This window comes from Haliotis rufescens, unplaced genomic scaffold (assembly GCF_023055435.1).
Source record: "Haliotis rufescens isolate VD_foot unplaced genomic scaffold, xgHalRufe1.0.p SCAF_65, whole genome shotgun sequence".
Taxonomy (NCBI): domain Eukaryota; kingdom Metazoa; phylum Mollusca; class Gastropoda; order Lepetellida; family Haliotidae; genus Haliotis; species Haliotis rufescens.
In genome coordinates, this window is record NW_025964356.1 from 230,346 (window position 1) to 243,751 (window position 13,406).

The 13,406-nt window shown below is 39.0% G+C and overlaps 2 protein-coding genes across 2 annotated transcripts in view; one reads left to right on the forward strand and one right to left on the reverse strand.

The window, feature by feature from the left end:
• The window catches only part of LOC124124830 (protein N-terminal asparagine amidohydrolase-like), a 178,765-nt gene that overhangs the window by 65,244 nt on the left and 100,115 nt on the right, over window positions 1-13,406 (forward strand). The gene's annotated exons all lie outside the window — the stretch shown is intronic.
• On the reverse strand, window positions 9,673-10,882 carry LOC124124828. Its single transcript, XM_046488105.2, has one exon. The coding sequence runs from the start codon at window positions 10,816-10,818 to the stop codon at window positions 9,694-9,696; it is 1,125 nt and encodes a 374-aa protein (XP_046344061.2). The 5' UTR covers window positions 10,819-10,882; the 3' UTR covers window positions 9,673-9,693.

The following is a 13,406-nucleotide window of genomic DNA, read 5'->3' on the forward strand; positions in this document are numbered from 1 at the left end:
AATCTCCAACAAGTTCATTGGTTTTGGCACGGAATAATTGACGCGCTTGTTGTCTCCCCTGTTCTATGAACTTTTCTCGTCTTCGCTAATACCACTGGTCTTACGAGAATTTGATCGAGTCTCCTGCTTCATTGCGTTGTATTTGGTGAGTTCTGACAACACTAAACGAAACTCCTCCTCGGATATCTTACAATCAGCCATTGCTGTTGAAATATGGTCCTCAATGCTGTTCAACTTTGCTTCGGCAAGTATCCGAATATTATCATGTTTTAATGCTTTCTTTTGCAACTTACGAGAAATAAATTTTTATAGCTATTCCTGCCAGTCCAGAGACTCCGGCGGCTATTTCCATACCAAGTGCAATAGGTGCCGCGATTATAGTTGATAATAAACCAACACCGGCTACACCGAGTCCCATGCCAGCCGTTACAAGCGCAGTGTCAACTCCGTCGAGAGCATTCACGGCTCTGCGATACTTTTTATACAATCCAAGTCTCAACTCCCTCTCCTTCTCTATTCGATGTTTTATGTCGCTTATTTCATGTAATTGAAATCCATCAACAGTATCCATCTTTTCATCGAGCGCCGGATATAAACTCATAATTTATATTATTATCTCATATAATAGTCTTTAATTGATCTTGCTTCAATGTTTTGAGAGTATACATCAACCTTATTAAATGTATATTATACGGCATAAATATCTTATTAAGAGAAATGCTATCACTTTTAATAATTTGGACCCCCTCAAGGGTTGCAACTGGTGATGCTCCCATATAAATAATACTGCAACGTTGACGTTGGTGTTTCTTGAGCCATTTAATTGATAGATCTGGTAATATTTCTAAGGCATCTTCTGGTGCATCTCCAAACAAGACTTCAATAATAATTGTAGAAAGATCAGGTATGGCATTCAAGTTCTGTTTTATTGTCCCCCGCCACGCGAAAGCGATAAACGGGGGATATAGTATTCACGACCGTCCGTACGTCCGTACGTCCGTACGTCCCACCTGTTTGTTTCCGCGATATCTCAAGAACTAAACACTGGATTGTCTTCATATTTAGAACTATGGTGTATATACAAATTCCGCAGACACCAGTCGGTTTTGGTGACCTTGATCCCATTTTCAAGGTCACAGCAGGCAAATCTGCTTTTTGAGTTGGAAAACGGTGTTGCCGCGATATCTCAAGAACTAAACACTGGATTGTCTCCATATTTGGAACTATCGTGTATATACAGACTCCGCAGACACCAGTTGGTTTTGGTGACCTTGATCCCATTTTCAAGGTCACAGCCGGCAAATCTGCTTTTTGAGTTGGAAAACGGTGTTGCCGCGATATCTCAAGAACTAAACACTGGATTGTTTTCATATTTGGAACTATGGTGTATATACAGACTCCGCAGACACCAGTCGGTTTTGGTGACCTTGACCCAATTTTCAAGGTCACAGCAGGCAAATCTGCTTTTGGAGTTAGAAAACGGTGTTGCCGCGATATCTCAAGAACTAATCGCTGGATTGTCTTCATATTTGGAACTATGGTGTATATACAAACACCGCATACACCAGTCGGTTTTGGTGACCTTGACCCCATTTTCAAGGTCACAGCAGGCAAATCTGTTTTTGGAGTTGGAAAACGGTGTTGCAGCAATTTCTCAAGAACTAATCGCTGGATTGTCTTCATATTTGGTACTTTGGTGTATATACAGGCGGGGGACATTTTGTCACTTTGTGACAAATACTTGTATCATTGAATTCAGTAACCAAATTTAAACTAACATTTTTTTATGCCGGACGACTCAATAACATATGACCTGGGTTTTCTGGCAGGGGAGAGACTAACACACTTTTTCGTTTGATGGGATATAAGCCGTGAGTACGATCCCACTATTTATTATCTTAGTTAAATTATTTGCCTTACCCATCAACACATAAGGTGGGGTAATGACGATATTCAGTAGCCACTCGATTTTTTATTTTGCGCAATTGTATTACATTGTCTAAGGTTATGCGTTCCAGGGCCTAATGAATCAACCATTATTTATAATATGGAGTGTTACACAAAAGTATCCTATATGTACAGGTTGATGTTTTACATCGAATACAGAAATTTTCTGTCTGAAATAATACCCCGCTCTAATTTTTTATATTGTAATGTTGAGAAAGATTCCATTCTACCGCTATTATATTTTTCATCTTTGACTGGAATAGCTCTCAACAGAGTAGAAGGACTTTCGAGTTGAATAATATCCGTCGTACTGATCTGATCAAGATGGATGCACAACTCTTTATAGGGTAATTTAACTCCATGCACTATATCGTTTGGTGGTATTTTTCCCATTCTGCCATCAAATCCAAGTGTTTCTGCTAAGATCTCGACAAGAAGTAAATTCTCTTCTCCAGCGCTTAATTTCAGCATCCCAAATTAACTCATTTTGTGTGAGACTAATTCCATTAGGCTTAAAAATTTCATCATTGAGTGAACATACGCTATAATACCTATCAGGTATAGCAATGCAAGTGTAATCAATACCTAATTCACCTATTAAAAACCAATTATTATATCTCGCAGCATTCATATTGGTCCACCGTGGGTAATACGTTACATCACATAGAGCGACTTCAAGTTGTCCATCCGAGTTATCGATAGTATGAAGCAGTTGAATAGACTGACCATTTGTTATTCCCGGGAGTGTAACATACATATTAAATATACAAAGATACCATATCATAACTTAAATATGAAATCAACTTACCTACTGATCAGTCGATTTTAGTAAGTGCCTCTGGTGCTAATTTTGTTGTTGAATTCCCTGATATCTTTGAAAAATATAGGGTCATGGCAACTAGTGATAAAATGGTGCACAATTGGTTTCCCAATCCAATGCAATTTTGGCCAGTTAAACTTTGCCATATGGTGTGCAACAACAGGATGTGGTGTATCTCTTTATGCCCCAGGATTTGAACTAAATAAGTCTGTTTTATCATTTCACGTGTACTATCAGATTAGACGTATACTTAAAGAAAGTAGTGCTCCATTACCGCAGGATCGAGCATGGAATTCCTCAAATAATCCATACAATAGGTCCGCGTATGAGCGTATTTGTCAGGAATTTAATGTTTCTAAGAGTAAAGATTGGCGTATTAAAGGACTTAACCATGGTCTAGGTGTTCCGTACAGTGGACAAAAAACTGTTAAAGAAGAAAGCGATGATTTAGTTAAAAAAACTCATCAACCATTCGATCCATTTAAGCTGTTACAGAAAAACAATCTTTTTGTAAGATTGCATAATCTTAATCATGGCTGGGAAGTTTCGAGTAACCATTGGAGAGGAGATATTATGAGTTTTAAGGGTGGTTTAGCTTATATTGTTACAAAACCGCAAACGCTTGGAATGAATTTCTTAATGATAAAACAGAAAATAATTTTACTAACCCAGGAGTTGTAAGAGTTAATGAATCAATAAGAACTTATGTATGGGCAATTCTCGGTGCACAATCGCAAACACGAACGGGAATAATTGGTTCTGGGACGGCGCTCGATGCGCAAAAACAGTTTGTAGCAAACGTGGAGGATGCTATTAATTCACCAGTTGACATACCATCTTTTATAAAACATTATCAAGATGTATTACAGTACGCTCAATCCAAAGTAGACTACATTTATGCGCCGGGACTATACATGTCTCCTAGTAATATGGAACTTAAGATCGGTCAAGTGATCGGTTATAATAATAAAATTGTTATTGCTACTGATAAAAAAAAAACAAGTATAAATTCAGATATTAACACCAAATTAATAACGCAAACAAACACAGGCCAAACAGGAATAGTCAAGCCACAGATATCTACTGACGCTCCTACTAACACATCTACTAACACACAACCACAAGTGCCACCACATATTGCAGCTAAAGACGAACAATATATAGATGAAAAAACAGCGCTTATAGTAGGTGGAGTCGCGGCTGGTTTACTCATGATTTGGTTAAATAGTTCTTCGCGGAAACATAAAACAGCCCTGCAATTGCTACGATCAGTGCCCACAAGTTTTGACTAAGCCAAGTGGTGGTCTTTGCTAATAAATTCAAGAGACAGGAAAAAATACTCCCTATTATACCGGGAAGTGCAGACGCGGCTTTCCCAGCGAGCTTTCCCAGTGCTTCTCCTAATGCTTTTAAATGCTTTTTTATCCACTCTTTTACACCATTTTTATCAGTAGGCGGTGTGCCACCTCCTGTACCGCCTGTACCACCGGTTAATGCGAGAGTCAAAGTCGATAGAATAAATGCCAATGTGGTTAAAATACTGGCAATGGTTATCCCCTGTTTTCTGAACAATGTTTTAATTTTATCGGCCAGTGTGGTGTCATCGTTGAGGACTTGATCGATAGTTTCTCCAACTTGACTGATTTGTGAATGAAGTGCCTTTCTATTACTGGAAGCTGCTACAATACCAAGCTATTTGTAATCAGAACACATTGAGACTGCGTGTGGGTGCTGCTATTGGCGATAATACCGTCGTAGGAGATAAGGCTGTTGCTGATGCATTAGTTAACCGATTCTATATTCCGCTAGACTTTGAATTACTAGATAGTCACATGCCCTTCTATCAAGCATCCTTAGACGATAGGTTAGAATATGAACTCACTTTTAATGACTACAGCAGAGTAATCAAAGCCGCTGAAGATGGTACTAGCTATTCTATTGACAATATCTCACTGGAGTATGATATGATAACAGATCCTGAATTAGCCAGACAAATTCGTAACCAGCATACCGGAAGTTTAGCCATTTTGTACGATCGCGTGCTTCGACACCAAAAGATCACCAGGAACAAAAGAGATACGACATGGAATATCAATCTAAAAGTTCCCGCTAGATCGTTCAAGGGTATTTTAATGTTGTTCGAGGACCCCTCTGATGCATTTGCAAGAGATACCGAGAAGTTCTACAACCCCAAGATTACAAAAATAGAATTGACTATCGAGGGCGTGCCTAATCAACTATATAGTCAAGGCAAGCCCAGAAGTTAATGCGGTCTTGAAAGATCTGTCTCTGTCTCGATGTGTCGATGGCTGAATTCCTTACCACGAAGTATGCGCTATGGCTCGACCTGCGTACCACAGACGATGACCAACTACACGGCAGTGGGCAGAGAATAGAAAATGCTAGCGAGGTTGTTACTTTGCAGATAACGAAGCTCCAGGAAACGGCTGGTAAATTAAACTTATATTTGTATGTGATTATGGATGCGCAACTTAACATACAGAATGGACGATTCGTGCAAGCGATCTATTAATAATCTTTCACCTAAAGAACCGCACTGTGCTATCAACAGGTTGTGGAAAAACAGCTTTTATTCCAGATATTTTACAAAGTCATTATTGGAATGTTTTCGCCCATATTATTATTCTGTGCCCGACTATAAACATTAAAAAACATTCCTGTCAAGAGTTTGGTTAATGAAAGATCCCGGGGTGCACAGAGTTGATCTGGGCAATCGTTCACAAGACTGTTTACGAGTATGTCATGAAAAATACAAAGGAGAATCAACCCTTTTCATAATAGACGATTGCAGTGCGAGTAAAGAACTTACCAAAATGAAAGATATGCTTTCATATTTAGCATTCTCCGGTCAGCATACTCAGCATAGCCTTTGGGTACTTACTCAAAAATACAACTCTGTCCTGAAAGATCTCAGACAGCAGACCAAATGTGTAGCCCTGTTTCATTGCAAAGTCCGAGATTCATTTGAGGAATGTCTACGCGAAAATGATGTTATTTCTACCAAGCTCGGGCGACTATAAAGTCAGAAAACTGTTAGCGGAAACGAAGCATTGTAAACTTGTATTAAAAACCGATCAACCAGCTGCTTATGCAATTGCTTTACAAAAATAGCAAAAATATAGCAATTGTAGCAACTGCTAAGCAAAATTATAGCAACTGCTGAGCAAAAATATAGCAAATATAGCAAAAATATAGCAAAAATAGCAACTGCTAAGCAAAATTACAGCAAATTTGAGCAAATATAGCTAAAGTATAGCAAAAATATAGCAAAAATACGATAAATTGAACATTAGCAGATATTATGTAATAATGTGGTTTGAAATCCTCATTCTTTCGCAACAGTTTATTATTTCAGGCTGTATCGGATATACCATATTCCATTATGTTAGACTTAAATATCTCCTTAGGTATTACATTATGGAATGCGATGAACTTATGGAACAAATGCTCAAAGAACCTGATCAACATGTAGATCAACATTCAGATAAATCTAAAAGTTAAACGAGACTTACCTGTAAGTTGAAGGTTGACTGTGGTTCTATCAGCTAATCTTAAGTAATGGAGGGATTAGATGAGATTGTAATGCGCATGCGCGAGTCAGACTTTAAAGTACGAGTGTGTATCAGAAATATTACTTATACCCAGAAAAAAGGGTGGGAATCCACGGGAGGGCATGTAATCCCTCCATTACTTAAGATTAGCTGATACATGTAGAACCACAGTCAACCTTCAACTTACAGGTAAGTCTCATTTAACTTTTAGATTCTATCAGCTAATCATGTAATGTTCGAGATTCCATGAGATTTTAAAGACTGATATACACTCGTTTGAGCTGGGAATACACCATAAGTGGAAACCTTTATTCCAAATATGAAATAAGAATGGCAATGTTCAAAAGAGTTTTTATTGTTAAATGTATTGTTCTCAAATACAATGGCAGTGAAGGTAGCTACCCTTGACAATATAACCATCATAAGTCGCACATAAGCATTGTGTACACTGACTTAAAAGTACATTGCATTGACTGACAAGTCCTGCCAGCTTTTCCAACCCAGCAATATTTACTCAATCACACTGCCCAACACTGCTGATTCAAACAGACCTCTGTCCCTTACAATAGGCTTGTGATAGAATGTGGCAAATGTTCTCTCTGATGACCAATCAGCCTTTTCCAAAATGTTTGAAATGGGTACAGATGCACACCTCGCTGCAGAGGTGGAGGCAGCACGAACTTTAAATACCTGAATGTCCACACCAGACTTATGAAGTCCGAGTTTTGTCCATCTCGCCAGTGTGTCACTTGACACTGCATTGTGAGGCCTAATGTAAGTTATAAATAGTTGTGTAACCGATCCTCTGATGCTCTCAGTTCTGCTGAGGTAACACTTCAAAGTGTTCAGTAGGCAAAGTGACTCGTCATGAGAATAGGCCCTGACTTCAACTGGTTTAGGTAATCTACCTGGTCTAGACTGCTTGACTAATTTGTCAATATGAAATGTAAACAAAGTATCATCCTGACTCCTTGTCATAAGGTCTATATCTAACAAGTATAAGGTCTGATCCTCTGGGCAGACACTAATGAAAGCAACATTACTAACTTGATAGTCAAATCCTTTAAAGATAAATCTTTCAGCGGTGTAAGCTTCTGAACAAAACGCAAAACATCTGTCACACTCCACATCTCTGTATAACGTGGTTTTGGTGGCAACATCTCGAAAACACCCTTCAGAAACCGACACACTACAGGGTGTGATCCACAAGGTCTATTGTCCAAATCAATAAATGTTGATAACGCACATCGTGCTGTCTGTATAGAGCTGTAACCAAGTTTTTGGTTCAATAAACACATAAAAAAGTCCAACACCTGTCCTAGATGTGGTCTAGTAAAATCAATTTCCCTTTCACAACAAAAGAGTCTCCATTTCCGGATATATGTAGCGTACTGCTTCCTGGTGCCGGAACGCCACAAACTGATGATGACACTGGTTGCATCTGAAGAAATGCCTCTTTCTGCGCATATTTGCCGGAGAGTAGGAAACTTCCCGTCCAGTGACGTCACCACAGTCTTCCCTTTGGGCAACTTGACAGGCCTACAACAAATCATTTTGATTAATTGCGAAAACCATGACTGGGTTGACCATAGTGGAGCAATAAAGAGAGCATCTGCTTTATCTGACTGTATTTTCTGCAAGCACTTAGACAAGAGACAAAAAGGTGGGAAGCAATAAATTAGCTCTTTTGACCATGACAAACTGAAAGCATCTAATTGACAAAACGTGGAAGCTTCGTGTTTAAACGTGAAGCAAACATATCTATGGCTGGATTCACACCAAAGTGTTCAAGGATTTTCTGAAACACAGTTTTGTCCAAAGACCACTCAGTTCGCTCAGAAAAATTTCTTGACGCTCTGTCAGCTTCAACATTTGTCAGTCCCGGCACATGAGCCACTGTCAACCACACACTATGTTCTATACACCAGAACCAAATTTCCCTTGCAAGATCATTACAAACTTTAGATTTTGAACCTCCCATAGCTTTTAAGTAAGCCACTGCTGTAGTATTATCACATAAAATGTGGACATGTTTTCCTTGAAATGACTCAGTCAGGGAGAAAGCTTGAAGGGCTAGATAGACAGCTTTCATTTCCAAGGCATTAATATGGAGCTGCTTCTCCTGGAATGACCAACGCCCTCCTGCAGACTTCTTGTTATTACAAGCCCCCCATCCTAATAGACTAGCATCAGTACTAATTTCCATATCTGGCTCGGAGGAAGTTGTAATGAGTTTCTCAGCACCCATGGCATTGTCCTTCCACCATTTTATTTCCTGCTTAGCATCCTCTGATAATACCATCATTGCATCAAAGTCACCATAATTATCTTGAAGTGCCTCCGTTTTTTCCCTATCTAGTTGTCTGTAGCGCACTGGTCCAAAAAGGACAGCGTGGAATGTGCTTACAAATAGACCTAGCAACTGAGCCACTGTCCTTACAGAACATTGTTGCTGAGTCAAAACTAAATTACATTTAGTTTGGATAGCCTGAGCTTTGTCATCTGGTAAAGCCAGTGTCATTTTCTCTGAGTCAATGTGGAAACCAAGAAATTTTATTCTAGTAGATGGTTCTAAAACAAATTTCTCAAAATTAACTGTAAAGCCAAGTGAACTGAAGGCTCTTGACATTTCACATACTGAAACTGAACAGTTTTCTTTTTCTGTTGCTTGAGTGAAAGAATCGTCAATATATCCAAGGTACTGATTACCTTGACACCTGAGATAGGAATAGACTGGTTTCAGTATCTTAGTGAATACGCGGGGAGCACAAGCTAAGCCATTTGGCATACATGTAAATTGATAAAAACCATTTCCCCATCTAAAACTGAGATACTTTCTGTGTGCAACATGGACATTTACTGAATAGTAGGCATTTGTCAAATCTATGGATGCCATGTAGACATTTGGAGTGATCATGTCCAACACGTTCTGCAAGCTTTCCATTTTAAAGTGGTGATATTGAACATATTCATTGAGCTGTTTCAAATTTAATATTAGTCTGTATTTTCCACTATTCTTCTTTCTAATAAAAATATTTGAAACAAACTGATTAGCAGTCTCCTCTGCTGGTTCAATAACATTTTGTTTGAGTAAGATTTGAGTTTCTTCACTAATGATAGCACTTTCTTGTAGATTAAATCTAATTTGATGAGGTTCAAACAATTGTTTTGGCTTTTCAATAAAGTCAATTCTGAGACCCTCTATGACATTCAATATAAAAGGATCCTTTGTTAGTTTCTCCCACTCATGTAAACATGAAGATAATCGACCAGCCATAAAATCAACATTTGAGCAGTCAGACATAGCAAGGTACTCACCTACCTGGCTATCATCTGTTGTCTGTGTACAGCCATCTATTGCTTGGCCGACTTCCCCCCTCCTCTTTTTTCGGAGAACTTGTTCCAGCAGCCTCTGCCGTTCCCTAAAAAAGGCGTACCATGGTAATACCTTTCTCTGCCACGGACTCTCGCCCATCTGTTACCACCATATGGATAGGGTTGATATCTATGCCAACCACGGCCTCTTCCATGTCCATAGCTAGTAGCCTTGTGACCAAGTCGAGTTGACATAGCAATGTCTTTCAAGTGTTTGGCCACATCCTCCCGAAATAGGTAATCTGAACTTGTCGGAGCACTTGGGGTACACAGTGCACGATAGTGATCATTCAACTGTGGTTTTATCAGTTCCTTCCTTCTGAGGTTTAATTCTCTATTAACATAAGCCGACATCGTAAGTGAGTCACTCAACTTAGAAACAATATCTCTGAACAAAGTGGCTGGCACCTCTTGCTTGTGAGCAATTAAACTGTTCAGTGTATTTGTCACCGCTATGGTCGACTTTATCATTCCACTCTGGACACGCTGCATTTTTACGTCCATCGAACGTGTGTCAGATTGCAGGGAATCCCATATTAGCTTGTTAATTTCGGGCGTGTTCAAATCCAAACAGTTAGCTGGCTTTTTCAGGTCTTTTAGTTTCTGTTCGATGACCGCGTCATCAAACTTGGTAGTGAATACCTGATGAACCAATTCAGCCAGTTTGGTGTCAATTGGGGCCCCATCAGTCGTTGTTATCGGCAGAGTTTCTCTGATGAGGTTTACAACTTCTAAACCAGAAGGATCAGCACTGATTTCGTCATGCGCGTGCACGACTTCCTCACCACTAAGTAGTTCTGTTGCTAGGTCAACAGTCCCCGTTTCGTAGATTTTGGCAATATGTGCCTGACTTGGTGGAATATAATCATCATCATCATCCTCATAAATAAAATTCTGCTCATCATCGTAAGCATAATCTTGTTTAAGGGTGTCAATTCTGCCTTCAAAATCAGACATTCTCTTTTCCATGCGTTCGTTCATCTTGAGAAATTCGTCAAGCAAAGTCCCAGAAGCATCAGGCGCATGATGATGAGGGGAAGTATGATCTGCTTGAGAAGTGGCAGTGGCTAAAAGCGCGGTTTGCACTGACTTGCGCATGCGCATTGCAATCTCATGGAATCTCGAACATTACGTGATTAGCTGATAGAATCTTTAGATAAACATAGAGAAAGACCCGCTGCATTGGTAGCTGGTGGAAAATGTTCCCAATATTTTGGGGAAAATTATACCATCGAAAAAATTGATAACATGACCGCGCGTGTTACGAGTCTAGACCATGACTAAAACAATAGGTTCGGCTATGTTACAACTATACACAGTCGTAGCTAGTACGTTTCTTCCTATCCCGGCAGAACATCGCCCGTATTTATGCGAATCTCTCGAGAAAGACCCATTCTTCGAACACGCTATGAGCTCAGTAAGCTGTGAGTTTTATCATAGATACGGAATGTTCTCAGCTCCGGTGACCACCGCTTTAACATGAACTGTACGCGCGTTACGAGTCTAGACTGGGAGCTACCATGACTAAAACAATAGGTTCGGCTTTGTTACAACTATACACAGTCATAGCTAGTACGTTTCTTCCTATCCCGGCAGAACATCGCCCGTATTTATGCGAATCTCTCGAGAAAGACCCATTCATCGAACACGCTATGAGCTCAGTAAGCTGTGAGTTTTATCATAGAAACGGAATGTTCTTAGCTCCGGTGACCACCGCTTTAATAACGGCTAGGTATTGTCAATTTAAAGGGGCACTGATCTAACGCAATTCTCCGGACTGGTTGTTGCCTTTGTTATTGTTTTTTTCCCCGTGAGTACCCAGATGATATGCTACGCAGCTGAGCGTGACCAGAAACTGGGCAGCTAAGGACAGCTAAATAAACTTGGAGGCTGGAGGCAATATTTGTTTTACGCATTTTTGAACACTGATTGGTTAACTGTGATCTATAAAGATTTCGACAAAGGGCGCATGTTAATTAATTTCTTCAGCCTAAACAAACAGACAAAAAGAATGGCGAAGCTCATCGGATGCTGTCATTTCGAAATACCCCTGATTGTTATAGTTTAAAAAAAAGTATCCATGCAGTGAAAGCATTTTCGGATTTCGGATTGCGTCGATAATACGATTACTACTCCCTTGTTGTCATCCACGTTTTCTGGTATAACCCTACACTTGTGTATTTGTCGTCATTCACTTGATGCTCAGTTAATGAATTTATTACAGGTATAATTAGTGGTAGCACCACTTAGATTACCTGACAAAGGTTCCCATTTGGCATTTATTGTGTCTGGGGTAATTATTCAATCTAAATACAGGTTTGAAGTGAGGTGAAATGTGTGTTATGTAATATGCAAGTGGCAGCCCAGCAAGAGGTGAATGATCAGTTGATTTACTTTTTTTGTAAATCAACGGATCGTTCCTAGTCATCAAAGGATTAACAGAAAATACGTTGATTGATTAATCACTGTTATCTTGCACAGTGGATATGTCAAAAATGAGTGTTTACATGTCTAGGTTTACTAAAACAAAGGGAATACTCATATCATGGCGTGAAGTGCCGATGTAAAAACAACATACTTTGTTCAAAGGGTTAACTGATAATACGTTGATTGATTGCTCATTGTTATCTATCACTCAATGGATTTTTTAGGAACCGTGGGCGTTATGAAAATAGTTGTAACGTGAGCTTTCTCAGCCGACCCTTGAGACTTGACACCTATGTGAAACACCTGAAACAATCTAAGTGATCAGTTGAGAAACGAACACGGGTTATAATATCCCGAAACGATGTATATCTTTTAAAATATTTGATTGTTACAGAGACACGTGACATCGAATAAGTTTCTTTGTACAGCTGCAGACGAGTAGGATATTGTTCCTTTGTGTGGATATTCACGGATACATTCCTCGAACAAGGAAGCTGCCTAAAATTTATACACATAAATTTGGTAGGTTGTAATTATGGTATTTGCATTTTGTTTTCCTTCATTTGCTGTAGCATTGAACCGATTCGTTCTTGTTCCTCTACATCTTGTTTGGGAAATTCTTCAATGCGCGATAGACGTTGTTTTCACAAGTCTTCCTTTGTAAGCGTGTATATATTACCGTCAATTTGTAAAATGTGATTCTCTCAGGCAGTTTATAAAATGTGTAAATATTTCAGGCATTTTGACTGAAAAATCTGTCCAGATTGACTAAAATTGATTAAGACGATGCAACGGGCCTAAAAACATCACAACAGATTATTATGTAGGATGAGAAGCCAAACAACATAGAAATGTACTTTTCAACGTAACATTTGCAGTCTCTTGGTGATGACATTAAACATCAAAATGTTTGGAATTCGTTATCATAATAATACAGATGGAAATGTTTTTCAGTCACTTTGTAAAATAACTGAATATTTAGGCGTTTAATAAATTTGAAAATGTTACACATTTTGACAGTAAAAAGATATACACACTATAAAAAAAGCATATGCTCAGGTGAAATATTTACTTTGTGTTGCAAGTCAACATAGTGTAAACGAGAATCGCAAAATTACCAAGTAAGTGACATATCAAAACTACGTCATCATTACTGATGCTACCCTCAAAGATACCTACATTTCCTTATTATCTCGAAAACTGTATTTCATTTTGTTGATCAATGTGACCATACGCCCTTATTACTACCCATAAAAATGACTAAT